Consider the following 27653-nt stretch of genomic DNA (forward strand, 5'->3'; position numbering starts at 1 on the left):
CTGTTCCTTCTCAAAGTCTGTTTTACTTCTGACTCCTTCTTCTCTTAATCCCCCTCTCTCCTATCAACCCCCACATCCTCTTTTATTCCCTTCCCTTCCTCCTTCCATGTGATGTGAGATGGATTTCTATATCCAACTGAATGTGTATATTATTCCCTCTTTGAACCCATTCCAATGAGAGTAAGATTCTAATATTGCCCTTTCCCATTTTTCTTTCCATTGTAAAAGCTCTTACTTACATGGCTCTTTTATGTAAGATAGAGTTTTGGGGCTCATGAAATACATCTTAATGTTATAAATTATACATGTAGTCTCACTGATAGAAGGAACTATGAGGTGAAAAAACTTTTGCTTAAATAGGTAAGTATCTTCTTTGCTACTTAGTCTTAGAAGGTAGCATGAGGACCCTGAGATACTAACGTGGGTAGCACACCTAGTATAAATATCAAAAATAGATCTTGAACCTAGGTTTTTGTGGTTTTGTGGAATGTCCTCTACTCACCATAACATACTGCCTCTTGGTTTCAAAATGAACAATGTTTGGTGTCCATATGGATTAATAAACATCTTGTGATAACTCCTAAGGATCCTGGTCCACAAATTGGACACCATTGTCTTGATAGAATATATATATATATTTATTTTTCTTTTATTTATAAAATGAGAGGTTGGACTACATCAATATTAAATAATTTATCATTCAAATTTTAGGGAGTCCAATGAACTTGGATGAGAAAAAAGGTACATCTTAATGTTTACTAACTTTTGGCTTCCTTTATAATTTTATATATTTAATTTTATGTGATTTAAACCATAAATTTAAAACAGGTTAATTCTTTGCATTCCTATGTAAGAAGATGATGTTTGCAACTCCTAAGAACTTTATCATTAGGACATTTAGAAGGAAGATACATAGAAAGAGGGCATGAGATGATTTAAAAAATGAACAAGAAGTGTAAAAGAGGGATGCACTGGGAGAAGAGGGAAGGGAGAGGAAGAACAGCAAAAATTATCTTACATAAAAGACAGGGTAACTTTTGCAATGGAAGGGAAAATGAGGGGGACAACATTTGATCATTATTTTCATTGAAATTGGTTCAAAGAGAGAATAATATACACATTCAGTTAGGTTTAGAAATCTATCTTTTCCAACACAGAAATAGGAAGAAAAGGGAATAAAAAAGGGACACTGATAGAAGGGAGGAGGAATAAGAGACACAGGGGTCAGAGAAGAAACTTTTGAAAAGTAACAGGGTAAAAAAGAGAAAAAAAAGGATAAACCAAGTAATCATAACTGTGAATGTGAATGGAATGAACGCTCCTATAAGGAGACACATGCAAAGTAAAACCAAAGCCCTCTATTATACTTCAACTGAAGTTTAAAAAAAAAAAAAAAACAGTGAACTCACAACAATGCTAAAAGACATAGTTGGAGAAATTGCATTTTGGTAAAAGATATATAGACAATGAAGAAATAATCAGTACTACACACATATATGCATCAAATGGCATAATTTACCATATCAATAGCAGAAACAACAAAAATCAAATGATTATCTCAATAATTGCAGAAAAAGCATTGTTTGAGAATAATAAAACATTCATTCCTATTAGAAGGCATAATTAAAATGACAATAAAACTTGGTACAACTAGGTAACATGGTGCAAAGTGTACTGAGCTTGGAATCAGGAATATTCATCTTCATAAATTCAAATCTGACCATAGACATTTATTCACTGTGTGATTTAGTATCTTTGTCAAGAAAACTCAAAATGGGGTCATGAAGAATCAGATACAATGGAAATGACTGAATAATAACAAAATATTTTCTAGCTTTAAAATTTTTTTCCTCCTTTTTCCTGCCATTATTACATGGTCCTGTCAGAGGAAGATGAGGTTTCTTTTTGTTATGGAGCTCATGGATCAAAAATCATGAAAGATATATTGAAGTAGAATTTTTTTTTAAATGGCAGTATTTCATCAGAAAGAAGAAAGGGAAGAAGAGGGTTGAGAAGTAGGAAGAGAAACCATTCTAATTATAGGAAATGATGTATGGAGGCAGAATGAGTTTGGAACCATGATAAACTATAGAAACCGTAATTGGATTCTCTTACAAAGAGGGCATTTAAGTTATGAGCACCTTATGTTAAAATCCACAGGGACGTCCTGAAGGTGCAGATAAGCTCAAAATCTGAGCTGCTTCTCCATTCTCTCTGTGAACATGAATTCAGACTTGTAAGTGTCCATGTATAGTTACAGAGGAGGCCAACAGAGCTTAAGGGCCAGGTGGGACTGGTCTCCGAGGGCATGTGGCTCACCTATTGCCTGAACAAGAATTTCACTTTCAGCATGCTCACAATTTTAAAAATAATATAAGTTAAAAAATAGCATTTTATAAATAACAATAAAACTTTATTTGGAAATGGTCCTTAGATTTTACCATAGCACATAAAATGATCTCATCTGAGAATCAACCAATTTTCAGGTTCCTTTTTGCTCTAACACCTTTTGTTTTATATTCTGAGATTGCTTCTGGCTCTAACATTTTATATTTTGAGATTCTATCTAACTACGGCCTTCTCTTTCACAAGATTCTTTCCAGACATCTCCATCATTCCATATTTTGAAGCCCATTTTGCCTGCTTCAGATAGCACTCATCCCTCACTGAGGCATCTGGTGATAGAATAGAATCTGCAATAGAATGAGAGCCCTGAAATAGAGTTCTGGATTCAAATGTGGCTTCAGATACTTGGTAAACATGTGACTCTGTGTCTGGTTCCTCAAATGAAAAATAAGCTTAAACCAATTCACAGGGTTGTCATGAGGATCCAATGAGATGATATGTGGAAAAGTATTTGGCTCAGTCCTTGGCACCTAGTAGGAACTATTGCCTACTCTATTCCATTCCTCAGCACTCCTCGACAGAATGTGAAGTTGTTCCTAAGTTTAGAGCAGGGTCCTGAGTATATCAGTCCAGAGATCCTTTTCACTTGGTTCATACTTTCAAGATGCAAATCTGACAGAGATTATTTTATTTTGTTTCATTATTGCAGGTTGTGGAAAGGAAGAAATATTAAGGTAAAGTTTGGGGACTTTGAACCCTATCTTGAAAGTAACTTTGCCTCCTTGTCTGTTCTCTCCCCAGAGGCGCCTGCTCCAGTTGGCTCTCTGTGCATTATTAAAATAGTTGGTCAGAAGTGTTTGATGATTGGCTGGGAAAAACCACTGGTAGATGAGTTGGGCCGTAGCAACGGGACTTTTGTTGCAGGATACCGGGTATGTGGAGCCAGAAGCTGGCCCTTTGTTTACTTACTACTGAAAAAATTAAACTGTCTTCTTAATGATATCATGTTTTTGATAATGAGCTATAGAAGGTGGAGTGACAGGTCTGGAATCAGAAGACCTGGGTTCAAATCACAGCTCTGAATTCCACCTTCTTTCAGCTTCTATGAACCTTCTGGGCACTCACTGCTTTTCTTCCCTCAGCTTCTGCATTTCTTTATATCTCTATTTTATGTGAATGTATTACTTTATATAATTATTGGAGTAAATGACTTTGTACAATACAGAAGACTATGCCCAAGTCAGATAGTTTTTCTGTTGTTATATATCACTGGATGGCAGGGTCTGGTCTTTAATTCAATCCTATTCCTTGCCTTCATTCTGGCCACTCCTCTGGACTTACTCCATGGTGTCAATGTCTAAAATATAATATATAAAATAGAATGAAGTTCCTCACATATAGAGAACTGGTCATGAAAAAGACAGAGTTACCATGCCCATTCTTATATTATAGTCAACAAATATTAAATGCCAGACACCATTCTAAGCATTAAAGGTCCAAAAAGAAGCAAAAGACAGCCCTGCCCTTAAGGGGTTCAGAATGATAATGTATTAAAAGTGATTTGTGAATTTTAATGTATGGTATCCATTTAAAGTACCATTCAATAAGACTTGTTGCTTTTATTAATGGAGATAAAGATTTCAGTGCCTTTTTAAGCTGCCTTTTCACTTTAACTTGTATTGAACTTGCATTCTACTTATTCCCTCAAACCTTTTTTTTACATGAACTGTTGTCTAGCCATCTTTCTCCTGTATTGGCACCTGAACAAATTGTAAAGGGAACTATGAAAAAAGAAATTGTCATTCATATGAATTGTAAGTAATCAGGAGAGTAAAAAAGAAACCTGTAAAGATTAGCTATTTCTCATGATTTCTGTAACATAATAGTCTCTCCAAGGTAACGGTGTTGTTTACACATTTGGACTCTCACATCACAATTGGCAATTAGTTGTTTTTTTTTTTTGGAAGAAGCAGAAATGTTACTAATAAAGCCAAAGAAAGTACAGCTGGATCTGATTAACATTTACCAAGAGGAAGTTCATGTAGGAGATGACACAAAGGAATGCAAAGATCAATGCTGAAGAGATCTAAAAGAGTTAGGGATACCAAATCCCCCCCCCAAAAAAGGATTTTGCATTAAAAAAGTAATCAGGAAAATCCAAGCAATTACCCACACATCCTTTTTCTTTCCTTCTAATCACTAGAAAATCTTTATGGGATTTATCTATTTATTACTTCCAGAAATTGCTAACAAAGAAGAGAAGGAAACTTGAAGTTTTCCCCAACTTAATCCATAGCAAACATATCTTTATAGTCAGAATTGAATGAAAGATGCCAAAATCCCATTGTATTTACTATTTGTCCTCTAAAAAAAAAAGAAGCCTCTGATTCTGCAGAACAAGATCCTATCTTAAAAGGTCTCCTCCAACACTATGCTTTCCATACATATGGTAAAACCATTCTAGATTTCTTGGAAGGGATAATTTTGACCATTGGCTCTCTATTAGTGGCCAAAGGTACTTACCGTTGTCTTGGTGAAAAGTCAGTGCAAAATTCAAAAAGCGTTCCATGAACTTGGGGACATTTTCCAATATTCCTGTTTGCAGATTACCTTTGCTGATTGTATTAAACCATGGAAGATGTCAGTGCTTCTGAAGTAAGATGCATAATCACTCAAGAGAATTTGTCCTAACTAAGAAAAGCCAGGTAGATCAAGAAAGTCTATTCTTAAATGCAAATAGATATTTGATTGAATAGCCCCTATACCTTATTTGTCTGTAGAGGTATCTTGGACAGATACTGCAAATGTATAACACACATGGATTAGGACTCAATATTAGAAAGAGAAAACACTGGATATAATTGAGAAATTGTCTTTTCTTTCACATATCGAGGTAGAAACATTTCCTTCTTTGGCAGCAGTGAAGTGGCTCAGTGAACAGAGTTCCTGGAATCAGGAAGACCAAAATCTAGGCTCAAACATTTATTATCTGTGTGACTCAAGACAAAGCATTAATCTTTGTTTGCCTGAAAGTTTTTATTATAAAATGTGAAGAATGAGTATCCTCCTCCCAGGGTTGCTGTAAGGATCAAATGAAATCATAATTGTAAAGCACTTAGCACAACACCTGGCATACAGTGAGTGCTATGTAAATGTTAGCTATTATTATCATATTCATATTTTGATAATTTCAAACTTCTTTATGAAATAAAAACAAAGTCAAACAACCAGCAATTTTGTGGTGATCTTGTGTAATTGTCAATCTTGAAATATCACCATTTCAAAAGAAAATACAAATTTTTCCAGCTGAAGAGGCACAGTGCATATAAATGGGCTACAACTTATTAGCAATAAAGAACTGGGCCTCAGAAGTAATATACTTGTTGTATTCATTCATATAAGTAAGTCTACATGACTAGAAAAGGAGGTGAACCTGTTAATGAGAGGGAGGGACAGTTGCTGTTGAGCCTCTTTGCTCTATTGGTAAATATGTCAGATCAAGAAACCTATAGTTCTGGAATGCTCCAAGCATATTGAATGGTCTACCCATCTCATGTCTTTGGGAAGACCTGGACAGAAATCATTCTTGATAAACAGGAATAGGCAGCTTGCAACCAGAATCACTGCAAGCATCACCTTGAAATTGCAAATCTGTCGAAGTGTGAATTGTGGCGGCAATGAAAATAACAGTGAGTTTCGCAAAAGATGTAAAATGGAATGCAAACATAAATATATTTGAAGTTCTCTAAACAATCAGAAGCAGGGGGGAAGTATTTTCTTCTCCCACTAAAAAGTGATCAGATATATTAGAAACAATGATTAATAACATGCTATTATGCTCAATTTATGTCTCGCCACATTAAAAGACAAGAAATAAAATACTATAATGAAAGGTAGAAAATGAGTATCAGCTGAAAGGTAATGAAAAGGCACCTGGTGGTCTAGAGCAGACAGCAGAAAGATTACAGGAGGACATAAGCAAGTTTCACAGATGAACAGGTGTGTATAATTTGGTCTACCTTGTTTAGGGAGCACCCCCATTGGTGAGACAGTCAAATGCAGAATACCCATTTTATTTCTATGTTTTAAGGAATCAGATATCCACGGGCAGCCCTGGAGCACACCACATAGCTACATAGTTAACACAAGGCAGCAAGATAAAGTGCCAAGGGTTTGGCCTGGAATTAGAAAACTCCTGGGTTGGCAGCCCAGCTTTATTACTTGTCAGGTTCATACCAGTCACTTTGATCAATCAAAGTGTCAGTTTCCCTACCAGTAAAATGGGTAATGGCACTTTCATTACTTACCTCATGGGGCTGCTCTAAGGAAAATACTTAGGACACTGTGAAAGGCAGTATGAATATATTATTGTTATTAAAGACTTGCTCTTAAATGCAATGTATTTTCAAATCCTAGCAATGTAAATGGAAAAGTAGTTGGGTACAATGGGAAGAGATTTCATTAAGAGTCAAGAAATCTGTGTTCTAATAATTCTTTTTAAACAGATGGGTGCACATTTAATTGCCAAGATTTTTTGCTACCACAAAAGTATGGCTATTTGTATGATATAGGATTTTTCTCTCCTGATTGATCTAGGACATGGATTAAGAATGCTGGTCGATGGGTAGAAACAACCTAATGATTTTCTCCCATAATTCCAAATTGTTTCCCAAAAAGATAAAACCAATTCATAGCATTACCTAAAGGTACATTGGTATGCCTACCTTTACATTTCAATATTTTATCATTTTTGTCAGTTTTACAGGTATAAATTCAAAGTTCAGAAATTTTTTTTTCATTTATCCTGTTAATGATTTGGAAAAATGTTCATATGGTTGTGGATAATCTATAATTTTGTTTTTCTGAAAATTATTTGATTGTATCCTTTGACTCTTATCTAATGGGAAAAGGAGATGGAGAAATATTTTATAATGTTATAGTCTTGATCAAGAACAGGCATTTATATCTTCTAATTAAATTTTTGTGAAACAGATTTGATGATTTTAAAATCCATATTCTCCATCATTTTTAATGTACATATATTTTCAATCATGAGGATTTAACTTCATTTTGGTACATTTCTAATTAAGTGGAGAATTTTGACTTCTCATCATCTTTTATTTTATACCTTAGATTTACATTGATGGAGAGTTTCACAAGTACCTTGTAAGTTCAGCTTGGACAAAGGTAAGTAGGTTTGTGGTGTGATATATCTGTATTCATTAGCCAATTTTCACATTCTGCATGATATGGTATATCTAATGTTAATAAAGTGAAGATATAACACAGTGGATAGAGCACCAGCCCTGAAGTCGGGAGAACCTGAGTTCAAATATGACCTCAGACACTTAAGACTTCCTAGCTGTGTGACCTTGGGCACATCATTTAACCCCAATTGCCTCAGCAAAAACAAAAACAAGCAAATTAAAAAAAATACATTTCAGAAAGGTGACCATTGTTGGTAAAGCATCATATAGTTTATTAAACACTTTCTTTACAACACTTCAGTGAGACAAATAAATCAGGTACTGTCTCTATTTTACAGATAAGGCAGCTAAACTCAAAGATGTTAAACAACTTAAATGACCAGGAAAGCACTACGAATACCAAGGGGCCAGCTGGACTCAGAACTTCTATGTTCCTTTTACCAGAAGCAGTGTTGATTTCTTGATTGTGGCTCATGATTCTGCCTTCCTTTCAAAAGAAGGAATACTTGAAATTGTTGTGCCCTATTGATTGTTTGACTCCTTTGTACAAAAGAAAGAGAGAAGCTTTCTAACCAGCTATCTCTGATTATCTAGAATCATAAAATAGTAGGTCAATTCAGTCTAATTTCCTCATTTTACAGATGAGAAAACTTGAGTCTTCCAGAGAGGAGGTAACATGTCCAAAGTCTGTCAGGTCACAGGTGCCAGAGCTAGGATGGGAGCCCAGAAACTCTTTCTCAGGATCCTGTGATTTTTTTTTTTACTGCATCAGTCTGCTACGGTCTAATTACATGAAGGAGGAATCATATGACAATGGGCTAATCCATTTTGAGTGGGATGAGACTTTAGAGCCCACCTTTCTGTTCTATAGATGAGTACAGGAAGAAAGGTGTTATAGTGCTATGGAAAGATTGGGGAACTTGGAGACTCTCCAACTTCAGACAAATTGGCTACATGTAACATTCACATTTTGTATCTGCTCCTTGCAACCTGTGTGATCTTGGTCGAGTCATACAGGTAGCATTCTGCAAATTGAGGAGATTTGACTAGATGATCTTAAAAGTTCCTCATCAAGTGTTTTACCCAAGATCACCCCAGTAATATGTAGCAAAATATTTGAAATAGTACTATTAAGGAGCAAGGAACTTTGGTCCAAGTGCTTAAGAGTTCTTATACAATGGCTGTGTTCTCTTGGTGTTGTATTGTAAGTCACCATGAATGTGTTGATACTTTAAAATAATATGGAATTCTATTGTGCTATAATAAATGAAAATGTAGAATGATTACAAAAAAACCTGGAAAGATTTGCATGAACCTATGCAAAGAACAGAGAGCAGAACCAGGAGAACATTGTATAAAGTAAAAGCAGTGTTGTAAGATGAGCAGCTTAAATGACTTAGCTATTCTCAGCAATATAATGATCTAAGACAGCTTTGAAGGACTCGTGATGAAAAATGCTGTCTACTCTAGATAAAGACCTGGTGGAACCTGAATGCAGATTGAAGCAAACTTTTTCTTGTGGTTTTTGTTTTTTGGCCTGTATTTTTTTTCATAGAATGATTATCTCTCCCCTGAAGGGGGAGAATAGGAATGGAGGGAGAAAATTTGAACTTAAATACTTTTTTAAAAGAATATAAAATATTGTTACCATGTAGTTGGGGAAAAATGAAGTTTTTTTTTTAAAGAATTAATATACTACATATGCAATATCTCTTTTTGTAGACCCTGCTGGAGAACCTGGACCTCTCAGTTCCCTTTAGCATCAGTGTGCAGACAGTGGGGACTGGTGGTTTAGTTTCAGAGAAGGTGCACATTGAATTTAATCACCACGCAAACAAAGGCACTTCATCATCTGAATGCACACTCTCCCCTGATGAGCACGCCCGGGACGGCAGATCTGCTGAGGTAATGGCCATCATGTGACCTAAGCAAGTGGATGGATGCATGTTTGGCACATGTGTTATGACAATGGGCCTTTGTGTACATCCTTCCCATGGTATTTTCATGAGAGAGACCTTTTTCTTTTCTCAAATGTAAAAGGAAATTCCCTGAAGGGATTAGAGGTACCAAGGGAATTTCACGGCTACAGATTTCTGATTTTCTTTTGCCTTAATAAGGGTTTACTTTAATAATAAAATATTTACAGCCATTATTCTTAATTGTTCACAATACTGTTTTCCTATTCTCAAATTGCCATTAGAATTCAGATGCGTGAAGAGGACTAGACCTTGGAATGTACTGAGAACAGTTCACTATCACTTGAGAGCTACAGACTCCTTTCATGTCCTTCATTTATTTGTCTCTCATGACAACCTCGAAGGGTCAGCGGGGCAAACTTGGCTGGTATAATAGATGCGGGCCCTGGGACTCGGAGGAATATTATGACAAGCCCAAGTCACTAATAGTTTACAGAGAACTGAGAGAAGACCTAGACTTGATAGTTCCTCCTCCAGTAAATTTTCTGCTAAAGAACCAAGGAAAGGAATGTTCATTTGGCATCACTATCAAATGTAAAGAAGAAAAGGAAACAATTCAAATATTGGAAGTTTCCATTTATCCAAGTATTTGGTTTCCACGTGGAATGGGGAAATAGGGCTAATGCTGGAGCAAGAGACCTGGGTTAAAGCTTTCCTCTCCCCCATCTTCTACCACCTGGGTGACCTTGAAAAAAATTGTTCAATTTCTCGGGTCTCAGTTTCCTCATCTGTAAAATGAAAGGGTTGGAATAAATGACCTCCAAAGCTGTCTTCTAGTCTCAATTCTAGCATCCCTTCATTATGAATTCAGTTCACTCATGTCCACATATGTGGTGACCAAAATGTCATACAATTATTCTCTCCATAGCCTCGGGCTTCCTAGAAGATTCCATTAATGTAATTATTGTCATAAATAATAATAATTGGATAAGGAATGTTAGCTTTAGAAAGGACCTTGGAATATGAAATGTAGAATCTAAGGGTTGGAAGGGACCTTAGCTGTTAAACACAAAGCTTTGGTGCTGAAAGAGCTATTAAAGAACATGAAATGAGATCCAACAACCAATAATGCTAGTGCTAAAAAGACCTTAGAATGTCAAAAGTCAGAACACTTAGTGTGAACCTTAGAGATGGTCAGGTCCAATCCTGAAGGCTGAAGGAGAAAGGCAGAGAAATCCACAGAGGGAAAATTGGCCTGGTTTCTAGTCCAAAGTCCCACGCTCACTCCCTTAATGTTCAAGCTCAGGTAAGGCAATTGTTATCTGTGTGGGCCTTAGTGTTAAGATCTATAAAAGCAAGAGATTAGAAGCTACTAGTTTCTAAGGCTACTCCAAGTTCTGACATAATGTGATTCTGGGAAACTCTTGAAGCCTTGGAGCTTCACAGCTTCTCTGTCAGGCAGGTAGCAAACATAGTAATTATTATTCAAATTTTACAGCTGAGGAAACTGAGGCACAGAGCTGCAGTCATTTAAGGTCATGGAGCCAACTGGCAGATGGTAGGGATTAGAATTGAAGCTTTCTGACTGTAAAGCCCATTTGGTTACATCTTATTGGAGATGATTTGACCATCTGGGACAAGGATTCTTGACAATTTTTTGCATGTTATAGATGACTTTGGAAGTGTGCTGAAGCCTTTAGATCCTTTTTCAAAATCATAATTAATGCCTATATTCATATAGACACAACCAGGGAAAATCAAAATGCCCTTAAGGAGCTCATATTCTGTTATAAAAGATAACATATGACACTTATATACATAACTATATATATGTATGCATATATTTGTGTATATACATATACATAGCTCTTAGCAATAACACAAACTTAAATCGCACTTTATGGTTTCCAAAATGCCTCCTAACAATCCCAGGAACACTGTACATATTATTAGCCCTATTCTACAAATAATAAAGTCAAGGGGGTTAACCACCTCCCCCAGATGACATTGGACAGAACCCAGCATAAAGCCTCCAACTCCTAAATCCAATTTTCCTTCTGTTACAACCCACCGTCTCTTCTCTGCACCTCAGTTTTCTCACCTGGTAAATGAGAAGGCATGCCAGGGAAGTTTTCCTGAGGGAGGATATATGCTGGAGAAGAATGATAGAACAGTTTAGACCCATAGGATTGGGGCATATCACAGGAGTGTTGTTAAGAGAAGCAGAGGTTTAATCTCTCTGATATTTTTTTTGAGAATGTTTTATATGGATAAATTTGAGGATATTGATGCAAACCTCCTTTATATTGACCCAAGTAAGCTTTTCCTAAGAGCCAGTCTGCAATTGATCACATTGACACTAACCATTTGACACATCTGTGTGTTTCTGAAAGCACTAATGTTCCAATGCCTGAGGAGAGAATCTCAGAGACTCAGAAAGGCTCCCACTTTGGCAGAGAGCATAAATTTAGTTCTTTTTTCAATTATTACAGTGTTTTGCTATTTTTAAAAAAGCCTCATAGCAACAATGAAGAAAAAAGTCTTAACAGATATTCATTGCTAAAGGACATTTGTGCATTTATGAGAAAGAAAACACATGGGATTTTATTCATTTTGGGCTGCTTTCTTGTAATGAAAAGACATCTGACAATGCGAGAAGGTCTAAGTTTGAACCCTGTCTTTGCACATGGGACAGTCACTGAATATTTCTGAGCCTTCATTTTCTCATCTACCTCCCAAGGTTGCAGAAGATAAAATGAGATAGTGGATATGGATTTTACTTTGTAAAATATAAATGTAAATTGCATGAGTTGAACAAAATGACTCTGGGATTCATTCTAGTTCTAAATCCATATTGCTGGGAACTCTTCACTTAGACGGGATTGATTTAATTAATTGACAATTTCAACCACATTTCTCTAGCCGTCTTTCAGAGTATTCTAAGGATATCCTAAACTCCGACTTACTCCAGTGATTGGCAGTTCCTGAGTTGCAATATCTTCATTTCACTGTAGATTTGCATTTAAAATGCCTTTCCTTCTTTCCGTGGTACTGAGCATCCAGAGGTCATGTCTGATGTGCTTTATAATGTAGGGAATTAGATTAGATAATTGCTGAGTTCTTCCCATTTCCAAGTTTCCTAGCTCTTCCTGTGAATTACACACAAAATATGTCTAAAAGGACATTGATGGTATTGCCTGTTTCCTTCTGTGTCTCCTGTCTGCCAAAGGGATAGAAAGGAAAACATTTTCCCTGGGAATGCCTCTTAGTCTCGGAACATGATATTCAGAAGAGCTGAGAACAGAGGTGTGTTGGGCCCAGTCCAAACAGCTCAAAAGCTGTATTATCAAATTTTCAGTGTGAGCATTTGCACCTCAGAGATTAGGGAATGCTGCAAATCAGGGCTTGATTTTTTTTTGTTGTTGTTTACTTTCCTTTTATTGATTGTCTCTAGACTTTTAAAAAAGTGACTGAGAAAATATTAACAATGCACACTGACTTAAGAGTGTGTTAAGTGTACATTTCCCTGTGTCACTCTCCCAAGAAACCCTGATTTTTAAATATTTACCAGTGCATCTCTGACCAGGAAGCAGCTGAGTAGGTCAGTGGATGGGAGAGGTGAGAGGTTGGAGTCCAAAGACTTGAGTTCACATGTGTGACTCAAGACATTTAACCTCTGTAGAAGAAAATGCCAAATCATTGCAGCATCTTTGTCAAGAAAACTCCAGAAGTAGTACTGATGTGCCGTGTTCCATAGGGTCCTGAAGAGTAAAATGCAAATGAAGGATTGAGCTACAATAATACACCCCAGACCAAGGCTCTCTGCGTAATCCCCGAAGGAAAACATTCTGAGACTCATTTGATTAGAAAATATCTGCTATACTGAATTTTTGTTCACCTGCAGTAGGAGCTAAAGGGAGGCAAAGTAAGGTTAGGGAACAAGGCAGCTAAATATGCAAGGGGTTGCAGAACCAGTACCTGTGGTCCAGCAGAGAAAGTGCTTTGAGACAATTGGGCATCTGGGTTGAAATCAGAGCTCTGCTCTTTTTTTTTTTTTTTTTTTTTTTTTTTTTTTTTTTTAACAATGTGTGAGCCTCTTCCATAAATCCTCAATTACAAATTGGGAAGACTGGACTAGATGGTCTCAAAGGGCCATCTCCTGACAATCCATGTTCTACCATCCCGTCCAGCTGTAACAACATATGTTCTAAGGTTCCTTCCAGTCCTAATGTTCCATCCCAGTTCTTCTGCTTACCAGCTATTTGAACTTGAAAACTTGATTTCTGTGGGCAACCTGGTCCCTCAACTCAAGTTTCTCAAGATGAGAAAAAAAAACAGGCAAAAACTTGCATTAATTTAGCATTATGAAGTTTGCAGAGCACTATGATCATCTGGGGAGGTAGGTGTTATAACCATTCTCCTTTGACAGACTGGGAAGCTGAAACTAGATGAAATGAAATGACTTACTCAGGATCACTCAGACAAGAAGTGCCTGAAGTTGGATTTGAACTCAGGGCTTCCTGATTCTAAGGCCAGTGCTCTCCCTCCATGTTGCCTAGATGGCTTTAGCAAGACTTCCCGAAATTCTTAGTGCAGTTTTAAACTTTAATAGCTCAAAACAGTATGAGATTTTTTGGACATCTAAACCCTATGACTGTAGCAGGGAAGAACAAAACAAATAAAGTGGACCAGACAGGACCAAACAAACAAGACCCACAAAACTTAGATCCAGAGAAAGCTCTATATCCTTTTGGCAGCAAAACATGTGGCCTCAGGGCAAGTGTAAGCATTTCCTTTTTCTTATTCCTAATTCCATCTAGGATTTCCTCCTTTGAAACAAAGAAACCCATAAATCCCAATTGATACAGAAGGAAAGTTGACTGTTTAATATTTGGACTCTGAGGAAGTAGTAACTTTCTGTGTACCTGCAGGAGAGTCAGCTTGTGTACTTAGAAAGGGAAAGGAGAGGAAGGGAAGCTTATCCTGGAAAAGCTGCCACAATCCCTTTCCTGCTCAGTCTCATGGTGCTATGTGGGATTACTTATCCAGGAAGAGCCTCATGGCCTGTGTTAGAGGAAAAGCGCTGCCCTTCAAGTTACAATTGCAGAAGAAAAGCGGGGTTAACATTCAAGCCTTCTAAACTTCGGGTTTTATGGAAGGCCATGGACGAGAAACCCCTGGGATGGGATGGCAGGGGTGATTTATGATCTGGAGCCATAAATTACATCACAGACGCATTAAAGTATCAGATTAGTTGGATGTAGCTATTATAAGAGCAACCCATTTGCTTGGGGAACATCTCAACCAACTCGTTTTCATGTCAAGGACAATTTTGGTCTGCCTTATTAAGTCATATGCTGTCCATTTCAAAGGCAGAACCCTAGCCAGACTCTCTGGAAATAAAAGGGCCAACCCAGAGTGGCAATTCTAGAATTCGATAAACATTTTAGAATGCTTACTACCAATCTGTGACCTTTGTTCTTGGGCGATTATTCTGTCGCAATCATTTCTCTTTCTATATATAAGCTCTCCAAGGCAGAAATTGTATCAATACTTGATGTCTGACATAATGTACGTAGGTGTTTATAAATGCTTAGTGGCTAGTTACTTTTAAAGCATCTATTTTTATTCTTTCCCTTCCTTTTCTTTCCCTTTAAAATAAACTCTGAATTAAGGGGAACATAAGTCTAAGATTGACTGCATTGGTTCCATAGAAATTAGATATGCTAGAAATGTTAAGAGATTAAGTGTAGAATTTCTACAATGGAAAAGGCCTCAGTGTTGCAGACCCATTCGTATGCCTGCTGTTCTTCACTCCTCTCCAAATTCCTAGTCCACCAGGAAGCCTCTGTTCCCCACCATGTGCTCTTTTATTTTTACATGGAGACAACAAAGATTAAAGTCTATCATTTGAATGTAGTGTTTGTGAGGGCTCTCTTCTCATTGCCTCTAGATGTTGAACTCAATGGTGGTGATGGTAAAAAGTCACCCTGTCCCTCCGTGCTCCCAAGTTCCACAAATCATAGTTCACATCTCCAGGGACCTCGGCCATGCACTAATTCACTCTCTCTCACTGTTTCCAGCAGCCTGCGTCACTTTGATCACACTATTTTCTGCCCACATTGTTCTCTGTCCACTCCAGAGGCTTCAGGTCAGTGCCCTAGCCATGATTATTCGACCAATTGCAGGTTCCCGGGAGAATGCTCCTTTGTTTCTAGAGGGTAATTATCACAACTATCAGCAACTTGTCCCCTTTCAGGGATCATGTGGAGTCTCTTTTCTTTATTCTTCTTCCTGCCTGGGACCTGAGGCTCTGTGTGTAAATTCACCACAAGGGCAGGGAAGTGATTGTCACCCCCTTCCACCCAATTGCAGTGAACCTTTTAACATTTCTTCTGTATGAAAGTTTTCCCCACATTCTGACCATTCACAGGGGTCTCTTTTTCCATAGTATGCTAGTGCTGATTCCTCAACTCTGACTTTAGCAACTGCTCCTCCAAAGTCCCACCACCAATCTTTAGGAACTTTTTTTTCTTCATTCTGCCATGTCTATTGAGCTATTCTCTCTGTTTTCACTTCTTTTCTTCCTTCTTGGGCAACTCCTTTCTTCTTCTTTTCTTCTTGGAATTAATCTTTTGCTCTTCCAAGGATTTTCCTAACACAAGATCTTCCATCTTCACGTCTTCCACTTTGTCATTTTACTACTGATGCAGACCAAAGCACCTCCATCTTCCTCTTGGTCCATTCCATCTATAGAGGCCGTTATGGGATTGCTTCTTTCCAGTTGCTTGCCCCAGACTACTCTTGTTGGTAAAGAGAAATCAGTGGGAAATCATTGCTTTGATTCCAGGAAAGCATGTAGCAAACTGGTTGTACCAATATAAAAAAAGTCCTAAGCTCCCACATCCAAACTCTCTCAACACTTGTCCCCAAAGACCAGAATAGAGAAGACACAGAAATCCTAATGTGAAGAGGAACTTGCTGGATAGTTTCAGAGGATGAGGCACCTGCCCTTGTTGCCCCAATCTTAAACTCTTCCTTAAATAGTAATTCATCTAAGTGGATTCACTTCTGAACCTATTTATGAGTGCAAGAACTGATTCCCATGTTCAACATGTACACATTCTCTAATGACATACGTACCAGCAAGCATCCCAAGGAGAACACTGGCTCTCCAGTCACATTCTATTCTTGGTACACCCCATGTTCTGTGCCCATTGGGGCTGCTTTCCCAGTTTGCACTCAAACCACCCTTATGAGAATGCTATTTTGGGTTTCTTTATGACTCCAGAAGGACTTAATGTTGATCAATCATTTTTTCACTGAACCATGTAGCTCTTTCTTCCTTAAAACTCTATTAATTCAAATGTAAGAACACTGGAATTAGATCCTAGACTTTGAGAATTTAAGTAAATCTCAGAGATTTTCTAGTCCAAAGTTTGAATTTAGAGATGAGGAAACTGTGTGAAGTGTCTTGCCTGTAATAAAACAAAATATTGCTCTTTTGTTGAAATTTGATGTGTCCAAGTAAATGATAAGATGGAGAAAATGAATTACTTCGAATATGCTAGCATCCTAGTGCCCTGAAATGTCCCACAGTCCTAAATTCTATGAGAATTTTCCAAATTGATTTTTATGAACTTCAGAAAAATCTTTGAAGAACATTTATTCAGATTTACAAACATCTTGTTCTTTTATTAATTTGTGTTTTTAGATTTTTAAAACACATTCTTGTTATTATTTTACTTCTCTGTTCATTCAGTAAAGAGAAAACAGCATCTGCCTCTGTCTTAGTCCATGTCTTTTATTCTCTAACTGATGTACCCTAATGGTTCCTTTTGTGTTAAATGACAAGATTTAACATCTGGACAGATTACAATGACAGTGTAAAGAAAACTGAACAAGATTTAGAGGGGTGAGTTTCTGCCACCAGCTCTTAGAGAAGTTATTAAATCTCTCTAAGCCTCAACTTTCAAACTTTGAAATGGAGATGATGATAATTATAGCATCTTTTTCATGAGATAGTGAGGATTGTATGAGATATTAGATGTGAAAATGTTTTGCAACCATGAATTGCTGAACAGATATAAACTGTTACAAAAGCTTGACTCCTAGACTTTATCTTGGGATCTAGGAATGCAACATATACATTATGTTTCCTTTGACATTATTCAACTTTCTTACAGTTTATAACAGGATATCCAGAGTCTCTGAAAGCAATACTAGAAGATCCATTTCAACTCTTGTTGAAATAGATAAAATTATTAGAATGATTGGAAGAATTGAATATCATTTCATAGAAAGAGAAATACCTACAAATTTTGCTGTATTCATTTTTACAGTTTCTTCTCCTAGAACCTAGTATATTTACATAGTTAAGATCTCTTTTTTTCAATCTTTTACCAGTGCTAGTCACATGACACAATAGTTGTCATAGAAACTTAATTTTAGAAGGAGAGGAGAGATCGGTTTTACAGGCATAAAACACAAGCAGAACATATACAGCCTGGCTTTGCTAGGAATAATAAATGGTCATAGGCTCATTGGATGTAAACCTTGAAGGGAATTTACAAATAATATAATAAATAATGCCAAAATGCCTCATTGTTTATAAAAAGAAGCCAAGCCCCACGAGAGAAAATGATTTTTTCCCATAATCACATGGGCAGTAGTAAAGAGCAGAGCTGGGATTGAAACCTTGCTCATCAGATTGCAGATCCAATTCTCTTGGTGGAGATCAGTCTACTAGGCACATATGATTATCAGTCCTTGCTCTGGAGTGTGAGATGTCAGGATGAAGAAGGCCTTGTGTCAGAAATTAGCTCCATTTTGTAAAGGATTTATGTATCTTTCAGGAGTGCTTTATATGAGGAGTCAAGATGGAGGGCAGAGAGCCCCGAAACATTCTCTTAAATGAGAACTAGAGCTAATTTTGAGTTGTTTTATTCTGGTCAGTACAGCCTCCATGCCATTTCTACTATATTCCTTCATTCTAATTCCCCTTCTCAGGCAACCTTTTTTAGAGTGCAAACTCATTTAATGCAGGGATTGTCACGTTTGTATTTATATCTTAGCCAACAATCCTTTGTACACCTACGATGTAACATGCACTGGACTAAGCACTGGGGAGCCCAGTACCAGAAAGAAGCAGTTCCTGCCCTTGAGCATAGGATCAATGGGAGAAGACAGTGTCCACAAAGAAGCTGAAAAGGAGGGAAGGAAGGTGTCCATTGCAAGGGAACGATGGAAAAGGCCAAAGTAATGAAGAGCCTGGCACACAGAAAGGCATTAATTAAGTAATAAACACTCTCTGTCACCTCTGTATCTATGCCTCATGAACTGCCCAGGTCTGCTTAATTTGTTTTCTGCCTCTCACCCCACAGGCAGAAACAACGGTTCCTCTCTCCAGGCTGCCCCATTCTTAGAAATAGTCGAATGAGATCATTCCCTGGGTACAGACTAGAATGCACACGTGTTCTAGAGACGAACCCCAGTTCATATAAATATCCAACAATATGGGCCAGTAGGTTCCTGAGATGCAAAGTCCTTTGAGCATTCCAAACAAAGCGCATGATGAATTTTTATTGAGCAATAAATTGCCTTTATGGAGCAGAGGCAAATGTCCAGATCATTTTACCAGAATACAGGGTGATGATTTTAATAGACATAGGGTTGAGTTGGGGGAAAGGGGAGAGATCAGCTGATGGTATCCCATGTCAGCTGTATTCTTATATCTTTCTTTTCCTTACCCATGCCTGTATTTCTGTGCTTTCTCTGTTATAAAATGTTTAATAGTCTCCTCTGATCTAAGTGCTTATCTTTCTGATCCACCTCCCCCTTATATAAGGAGCTGAGGGTATGTCATTATATTTTCTTTATGTATATCCTTCCTTGGATGGGAAATGGAACTCAATTAGCACTTCTTATGTTACGTGTATGTGAGAGCGAGACAGAGACAGAGATAGACAGGCATTTGTGACTATATTTACCTTCTCTCAAACATTTAAATAGAAAATGAACATCCCTTATGAGTATCACATTTTCCTTTCTGTTCCAGTTACTTATCTCTTTTCCTGCTATGACTTCTAATATCTGCCTCCTATAAATTTATAAGTTGTCTGCCTGGATTCCCAACCGCTGACATATTCTTACCTCTGCAAAGTCCTATACCAATGGCAGACATCCACCTGGGTGCCATGTTCTCCTGCCACACATGGGCTCCATGCGATAGTCTCATACTTGACTTGGATTTTGGCAGATGCTATGATAGCGTAGTGGAGTCTAACAGTCTGGGAAAAGACCATGATAGAGTGAAAAGAGTTTTGAATTTGGAAATCAAATTAGATCCTTATATAGCACTTTCCAAACCTCAGAGCACTATATAAATACTAATTATTACTGTGATTTGCTATGGTTTTTGCTATTATTATTATAATCTTTGCTTCAACATTTTCTAGCACTAAGATCATGGACAAGCCAGTTACCCTACCTGAGCTTCCATTTACTATGTAAAAGTAGGATAAAATATTTTCATTCAATATTAATGTTGGAGAAATACATTAGGAAGTTATTGAGATTTAAGTTATAGCCCAAAATGACTAATAATAATCAAGGCTTCACATGGTAATCAGGCCACACTATAAGCTGTCCATACAATTTACCTCCTATGTTTTTATATGTAATTTCCATCACTGCCATTTGGAGAAATTCTAGCCCTCCATTGTATAAATGACAATTGCATTTGAAGCTGCCCTGATTTTTAGCTTGATTTTAAAAATAACTTGCTGTAGCTTCTAGATAAAATGGATGTGTGCGACAGCAAACTGTGAGACGAACACCCTCCCCTGTGACAATGGTACTGTTTTATTGTAGCTTAAGCAGATGACATTCTGGGGTCAATGTCAGAAAGAGAAGATTAGTGTCTTGTTTCTCTAGGTGAATGTATTTGCTACTTTCTTTCCTGCTGAAGTAGTTAAAACTATATAGCCCTGCATGTTTCCCTTTCTAACTTATCTGCTCACAACAAATTTTAATGCTCTTCTTCAGTAATCAAGTGGTTGATTGATTAAAAGGGTTTGTTGAGAAGACTTCTGTTTCTAGAATCACAGGGTCTGGGTCAAATCCCCTCTCTGATGCTTGCTAGTCAAATGGTCTTCAGCAAGTCACTTCATCCCTCCAAACTTCAGTTTCTTCATCCATAAAGTGAGAAGGGATAAACTAAATTCCCTATCATTTCTAGATCTATGGTCCTGTGGATGCTTCTTTTATCTCTAAGCAATGAAGGCTGATTCTAACATTTTTCCTACTTTGGTAAGGCCATCAAAATGATAAGGAGTATGGTAGGGGATCTATTGGAGGCTACCATAATGTGAGGACAATAGGAAGTAGACCTTTTAATGTTATGTCTCATTTAACTTCTCAGCCAGTTTTAAATGGTTGAAAAGTTGAATAAGATAGGAACTGTTTCTATTTCTGGTGACCAAGTTATTATTTTTGATGGTCATCATCATCATCATCATCATCACATTATTATTATTATTATTATTATTAGTAGTAGTAGTAGTAGTAGTAGTAGTAGTAGTAGTAGTAGTAGCAGTAGTAGTAGTAGTAGTAGTAGTAGTAATGATGGTGGTATCATTAACAAATAAAATACAGTAAGATAAATAATGCATGCTTTAAATTTTAGTAAGCGCTTTTCTTCTTAGGTAAGCAGCCCAATTATAATTATCCTCTCTTGACAGATGAGGAGACTGAAGCCCAAAGAGGAGCTTTCCTTGTTCATTCACAAAGTCAGAGCTAGGACTCTGCATTAGGTTTGGGGTTAGAGAGCTTGTGTCACAATCCTAGCTCCATCATTTCTTTATTATTCCTGTAATCTTGGGCTCATCACTTGGATCAAACAGTCTCTATGGTCCCTTCCAGCCCTGAGCTTAATTATCTTATGACCAACAGCCCCCAATGTGGTGATTTTTGTCTGTCTGTGTCTTTCATGTGGAAGAGAGAAGAGACTCATCTAGTGTGCTAGTGGTCTCCAAGACCAGATCTAGGAGAATCAGGGAAATATTACAACATGGAAGGAGATACTTCCTAGCATTCTTCTAGGCATTAGATTAGACATGGCCCCTTCCTGAGGGAGATCTTGGATTATGAAGGTGTTCAAAGAGAGGCATCCCTTCCTAGAATGAGAGTTCCCATGTTAGACACTGTAATGTCATGTCAGATGTCACCTTAGGCAGCTTTCATCATCGTAATGCTAAAGCCCCCATGCTTCATTTCTTTGGTCACTTTTTTAATTCCCAAACCCACAGGGCAGCAGAAAACACTTTTATTGAGGCAGTGCCAGTCCAGCTGGTTTAATAGGGAGAAATGAAATTAAAAAAAAAAGTCTTCCCCCTTTGCAAAACCTCTCGCAAAGGGCCCAGCATAGAAGCACAAACACTCAATAGATATTTTCTGATTGATTTTTTTTTGAAGGATGGTTGAATTGACTTTTTTCCTAATCCCCAAGAGCAGAGCTTCACAATTGGAAGGAATCTCATTCCCAACCAGTTATTCCATCTGTCCTTGAAGTGTACCCTTACCTCATGAGGCCCAAGGATTTTTAAATGACCTTTATTATTAGGAAGTTTTTCTTTATATTTTCGTTATATTAAACTAAAACCCCCTTCTTACAAACTTTCATCCATTGCTCTTAGTTCTCTCTGTCAAGGTCAAGAACAAATCTAATCCTTAATTTAACAGGAACAAATAAATGTAATAAGTATAAAGGGAAACATTTCGGTTTAAAAACTCAACTTCCTAATATTCGCAAGGTAGAATTTTATCTGAAAAAAATGTGAGGGTTTTTGTAAATTTTGAGGTCAAGATGAGTTATCCCAAGAATTGGATATGAGCTTAGATAATGTTAAGTAAAGTATGGTACTGCAATCACACCGAAGTGAGTAATCATCCCATTGAAGATGGCTTTGGTCAGATCAACTGAAGGACCGTGTTCACTTTTAAAAACTACGATAGAAAAGTCAGTGATATTTTGAGGAGCATAAATAGGAAGGTGATAAGGATGGTGAAGATCAGGTCAGAGGTGTTCAACTCAAGAGTGTGGCTGAGCCAGATGAAAATGTAATTGGGAAATGTGCAAGAAAATAAATGAAAACACAATATGACAGAGATGATGTTAATTTATATTTTTCTAAGTCAATATATACCTGCAGGGATCTATTTCTATTTGAACACAATTGCTCAAAACTATGCTGACTGAAGAGTGAAAGAAGGAACTAGGAATATTTATCTTGGGGAAGAAAAGGCTTGAAGCCACATAGATGGTGATTTTCAAGGGTGTAAAAGGGCCGTCTTGTGAAAGAAGGATTAAATGTGTTCTGCTCGGTCCTAGTGACCTTGCTGTTGAGATCCTGGAGAGATGCAAATGCATAGTCCAGAGTTAAACTCTGCCACCTAGGCACTAACCTTGCTGCTTCCCCTTATAAAAGATTTGCTTCATTTCCATTGAAAGGCCTTCATATTCCTCTCTGTGTCTTAAAAGCTGGAAAAAAAGACCCTGTCAGCTTTTGCCTCGCTCTTTGTTGGGCCAGCTTTGTTGTTTCCTTGGACTAAGTCTCACAAAGTATTGACTGAATTTTAAGTATAAAAAGCCCAGTCTCTGAAATTCCATTCGGCTTATTTTCCACCCCTCCTAGAGGACAAAAGAGGTTTTGTTTGTACTCAAAGTCCTGCCGAGAGTTTGGTTACAAAATGAACTGAGCTGCCAGGAGAGGAAATACAGCACTTGAGGGGACAGACTGGGGTGCCCCAGTGTAAGGAAGTGAATCTGGTAATGAGTCATCATCTACAGCAGGCTATTTACCAAATCACAGGATAACAGACTTAGAACAAAATGTGAACTTTGAATTCATCTAGTCCAGTCCCCTCATTTTACAAATAAGGAAACGGGTCCAGAGAGAGTAAGTAAGTTGCTTAAAACTAAATGAACGAACAATGGCTGAACCAGAATTTGAACCCTGGTTTTTTAGTTACACAGCATTATGGAAAGTTCCTCCTTTGGGTTCCTCTGCACTTCCAGAATCATAGGATTCTGCAACTGAATAGGAGCTTAGAGATCCCTTGGAGTGCATTGAGAAGAATGCCAGATTTGAAATGAAAGCACCGAGTTTGAATCTCAGCTTTGCTGCTCATTGCCTGTTGGAGAGGAGCTGAGAATGGGGAGCAGCTACAGGAACAGTGATGGCTGGGAAAAGGAGAAATATCACTGATTCCCCCAATTTATCTCCCTGACTACTCCCCATACTTCTATTTTGGATCCTATCCTAGATAAGACATATTGGGGGTTGATGGGTAGAAGTGATCAGCAGGTCAAGAAGGAAAGGTTCAGACAAAAGGAAATCCAAACGATGAGAGATCTGGAAGAGCCCTCAGAGATCATTTAATTCAATCTTGGCTTGTTCCAGATGGAGAAACTGAAGCCCAGAGAGATCAGCAGAGGCTAGAGGTTGAGCCCATTGCTCTTTCCATTATTCCATTCAGTGTCAGAAAGGGAAGTAGTGACTACATGGAAGGGAGAGGTGTTCCTGTAGCTGATACATTCATCACTGAGCTCATGAGAACCTGTTGCAGAGAGTCTAGAACCTCTGAAAGTACAGAACACATGATCTCAGTTAGACCTCAGAAGCAGTCTTTTTCAATCTTTACACAAACAAGAATGTGCAAAATATCTGACAAATGCATTCGGCTCTTGCTTGAAGCCCTCCAGTGATAGGAAACTCATTACCTTTTGAGGTAGCTCATTACCTCGTGTCCATGGAAAGAACTGAAAATCACAAGGCAGCCGGGTGAAGGATGGGCCTGCCATATTGATAATAAATCTGCGAAATGCTCTCCAGATTCTAAGTCAAATTGTGTCTGGGAATTAACCTGCTGTCTGGACTGGCAGTTCAAAGCTAACCCTGACTCCCAAAATCTCATGAGATCACAGTTGGTTTTATCTACTAATTGGATAGATTTGAAAGGGCCTAAATGCAACCCTGGGTAGAATCCAGAAAAGGCAACCACTTGCCTTTCTGTTCCAGAAACTCTGGTTTTGAAAATCAGGTTCTGTATCCTCACAGAGACCTGGGAGCCCATATTAATGGCAGTGGCATATTTAATCTTGGAGCTTCAGTTTACATACAGAGGAGCATGTTCATTAAATACACAAGTAGAAACCTGGTGTGCAATGTCTGATTTCCTCACTCCTGAGGGATCTCTTAATGACAGGGAATGGAAAGAAAACTATTCATTCTGAGATGATCAAGTGCAAGAGCTTATTTGCTCTTATCACATAAAGAGTCATTATTTCTCAGCCACAAGTGAGGATCTTTATTTGCTATCCTTCCTATTTGTTAAAAATGAAATAACAAGCAATAGCACTTTTCTAGCTTTAAGTTTGCAAATGGTTCAGATTGTCTCATCTGATCCTCCAATTCAGTTAGATCTGTGAAGCACACCACAGAAGTCCCGTAGCAATCGTCAGAGGTAGCATTTGAACTCTAGCCTGGCGTGACTTAACACCTTACAGTTGTATGATGTAGTGGTAAGGGCACTAGAATTGAACTCCTGGAGCCAAATATCTGACTCCTTCCTCTATCTTTTGAATGTGACTTTTAAGTAGATTCTTGGAGCCTCAATTTAAAATGGGAATTGTAATGTGTATTATATATTATATTTATTAATATATTATGTATATGTGATTATATATAACACCTTTTAGGATGGTTGTGGTACAAAATGTCTTTTAAAAATTATAAAGTGAAAGAAAATTATAAAGATAAAAATTATGAAGTGAAAGGAAATTAAAAAGTGAAAGAAATCTGAATTTGGAACCAGATGATATCAGTTTGGATTCTGGTTCGGCTGCTTAAGACCCGTGTGATTTGAACAAATCTCTTAATTTCTCTGACCTTCGGCATCTACCTCTATAAAATGGAAGAGGTTGATCAAGAAAATGTTTAAGATCCCTTAAAGCTTTAAATTCTCTTTTCCAAACTATGAATAGTTGTTATAATGGCATCCAGAGACCAAGGCCCTCTCTATTTATCTTGAATTAATAGAGGAATGTATTTGGGGTTTGCAGGCGATTGGCAGCGGAAGTTTAAGCCCACCAGCCTCCTGTAAAGGTGCTAATGTTGGAGGACCAAAGAAGATGGGGAAAAAAAAGTAAGTGCCAGAAGCATTCAGTATTTGTTTGGGATCTATGGACAAATGTTCCAGCTGGGCTACATTCCTTGCAGATGTAGTGGTCCTTTCCTTAGGTAAGGATGCTCTTGTATCAGCGATTATTTTCCAGCTGTACTTGGATCTGTTCTATGACACTCAGAGGTCCTTAAAGCCTTGCTTTTCTTAGTTTGTTACTGCTTCACTTCATCTGTGGGAAACCCTTGTGAAGTGGGCAAAACGCCAGGTAGTTCAAAGCAGCCATTCTTTCTCAGATGGTTTTGTTCCCATGGAAGTTTACCAGTCAGATTTTGTTAGGGCAGTGCAGTGGAAAGGATGATGAACTGGTTATCAGGAAAGATCAGGGGGCATATTGTGGTTCTTCGCTAAGCTAGAGGTCACTAGCAGACTGGTCATTTCTTTATCTGGACCTCAGTTTCCTCATTTGTAAAGTGACAAGATTGGGCTATGTGATCTCCACAGTACCTAATGGTTTTTGTTTCTGCAGTCAAATAGTGGGGCAATGCCTATAGATAGTACCTCTGAAATGGCAAAGAGATCTGATTCAGCACAAAGCACGCCAGTTTTCAAAGAACATGGCTTCAACCCTCAGTCAACCATTGTCCAACTATCTTAACAACAAGGTAGTATGATGTTTGAAAGCCAGGTTTGCCTTGTTTAAAACCAGATTTGCCTTTTGGTCGATTGTATATATGAAAAGCATAAGAAAATAAAAGATCCCTGTGTGAAGTTAGAGAAATTACCCTCTCTGAGCCTTAGTTTTTTTAGTCTTTAAAATAAGCCTGGGTATAAATAATCTTGGTTTCAAAATTCTATGTATTCCTCTTTCTAAGTTCCTTGTCAGAGCCAACACTATATAAAGAAACCACTGCCCTTTTTCTTTGAAGAGCTGGGTTTGTAGCCATTGTGTTATGCAAGGTGACTGCAAAAGCCAGTGCATGATTCAAAGTATTTTCCAGGGGTGAGGAGGGAATAAGTAGGAGAAAATCCCTGCCACTGGGGAAATCTCTGGGCCTTGGCTAACTCTGAGCTGTGGAACTATTACAGTAAGTGATGCCGTTGGGTGTTCTGGACTGGTCCCAAGTCATCTTGTTCTGCTTTAACTTCTCAAGTATTCTTTATTCTCGAGTTCCTTCCATATGGGGGAGGTCTATGATTCGTCAAAATCTTAAGTTCTTAAGTGGAAAAGACCTTCACCTACAGTATGTGGATTGACTTGCAAATAAAAACCTGCAGACAAATGGGCATGAATGCCCACATGCCTGCAGATTAGGGGTTCTGGAATATTGGGAGGGGGAGCTTTTGTATTTCATGCTGAAACTTCAAGAAAACAAAGAGGAGGGAATGTCTGTTTTCTTCTGGCCTTTTCATTATATGTTCCTTCCAAGTATCCCGCAGTCATTTTCCTCAGTAACTACCAAATAGGAGGACAATTTCACATTTATTGAGTGCCAACAATATGTCGGGCCAAAGCTCTGTCCGTTGTCATGTGCCCCATCCCCAGTGCACTCTCCCCAACAGAGGAGATGTTTGGGTTGATCTTAAATTGACTTCTGTGTTTATGGGTATTTCTTAATGATTCTAAAGTGAAACCTAGGGATGGAGCAAACAGTGTTTCTCATTCTTGTTATCTTGTTTAGACAATAAACATCAAACTACAGCTCAGAGCTTTTTTATTGTGGGGGGTGTGTATTGACAGAGGAGGTATGATCGTGTGATTCTTTGATGTTTTACGGTCCAAAATTTTACCTTCTAATCACAAACGTGGTTCTGGTGAGTCTGCAACGTATTCATTTCCAAAGGATCAGAGCTGTGGATAACAAGGGCAATGGAGAGCTGGAGAATGGGCAGTAAGTGTCTGCTATGGATTTACAATGAATGAGTGAGGCATTTATTAAACATCTACTATGTGCTGCACATTGTAGTGAACTCTAGGGATACAAATACAATTAGTCAGCCA

At 37.8% G+C, this 27653-nt stretch overlaps 1 protein-coding gene across 4 annotated transcripts in view; it reads left to right on the forward strand.

The window, feature by feature from the left end:
• The window catches only part of C6H4orf50 (chromosome 6 C4orf50 homolog), a 141093-nt gene that overhangs the window by 89312 nt on the left and 24128 nt on the right, over window positions 1-27653 (forward strand). For 3 of the 4 annotated variants that reach the window (XM_031942705.1, XM_031942704.1, XM_031942706.1), the window contains 3 exons: window positions 3148-3278; window positions 7480-7533; window positions 9276-9458. In XM_031942705.1, coding sequence (XP_031798565.1) covers window positions 3148-3278; window positions 7480-7533; window positions 9276-9458 — 368 coding nt within the window. Of the gene's footprint in view, window positions 1-3147; window positions 3279-7479; window positions 7534-9275; window positions 9459-25592; window positions 25676-27653 lie in introns of all 4 variants that reach the window. The other variant, XM_031942707.1, reaches the window with a different exon arrangement.

The sequence above is a fragment of the Sarcophilus harrisii genome, chromosome 6 (assembly GCF_902635505.1).
Source record: "Sarcophilus harrisii chromosome 6, mSarHar1.11, whole genome shotgun sequence".
In the NCBI taxonomy this organism is placed as follows: Eukaryota; Metazoa; Chordata; class Mammalia; order Dasyuromorphia; family Dasyuridae; genus Sarcophilus; species Sarcophilus harrisii.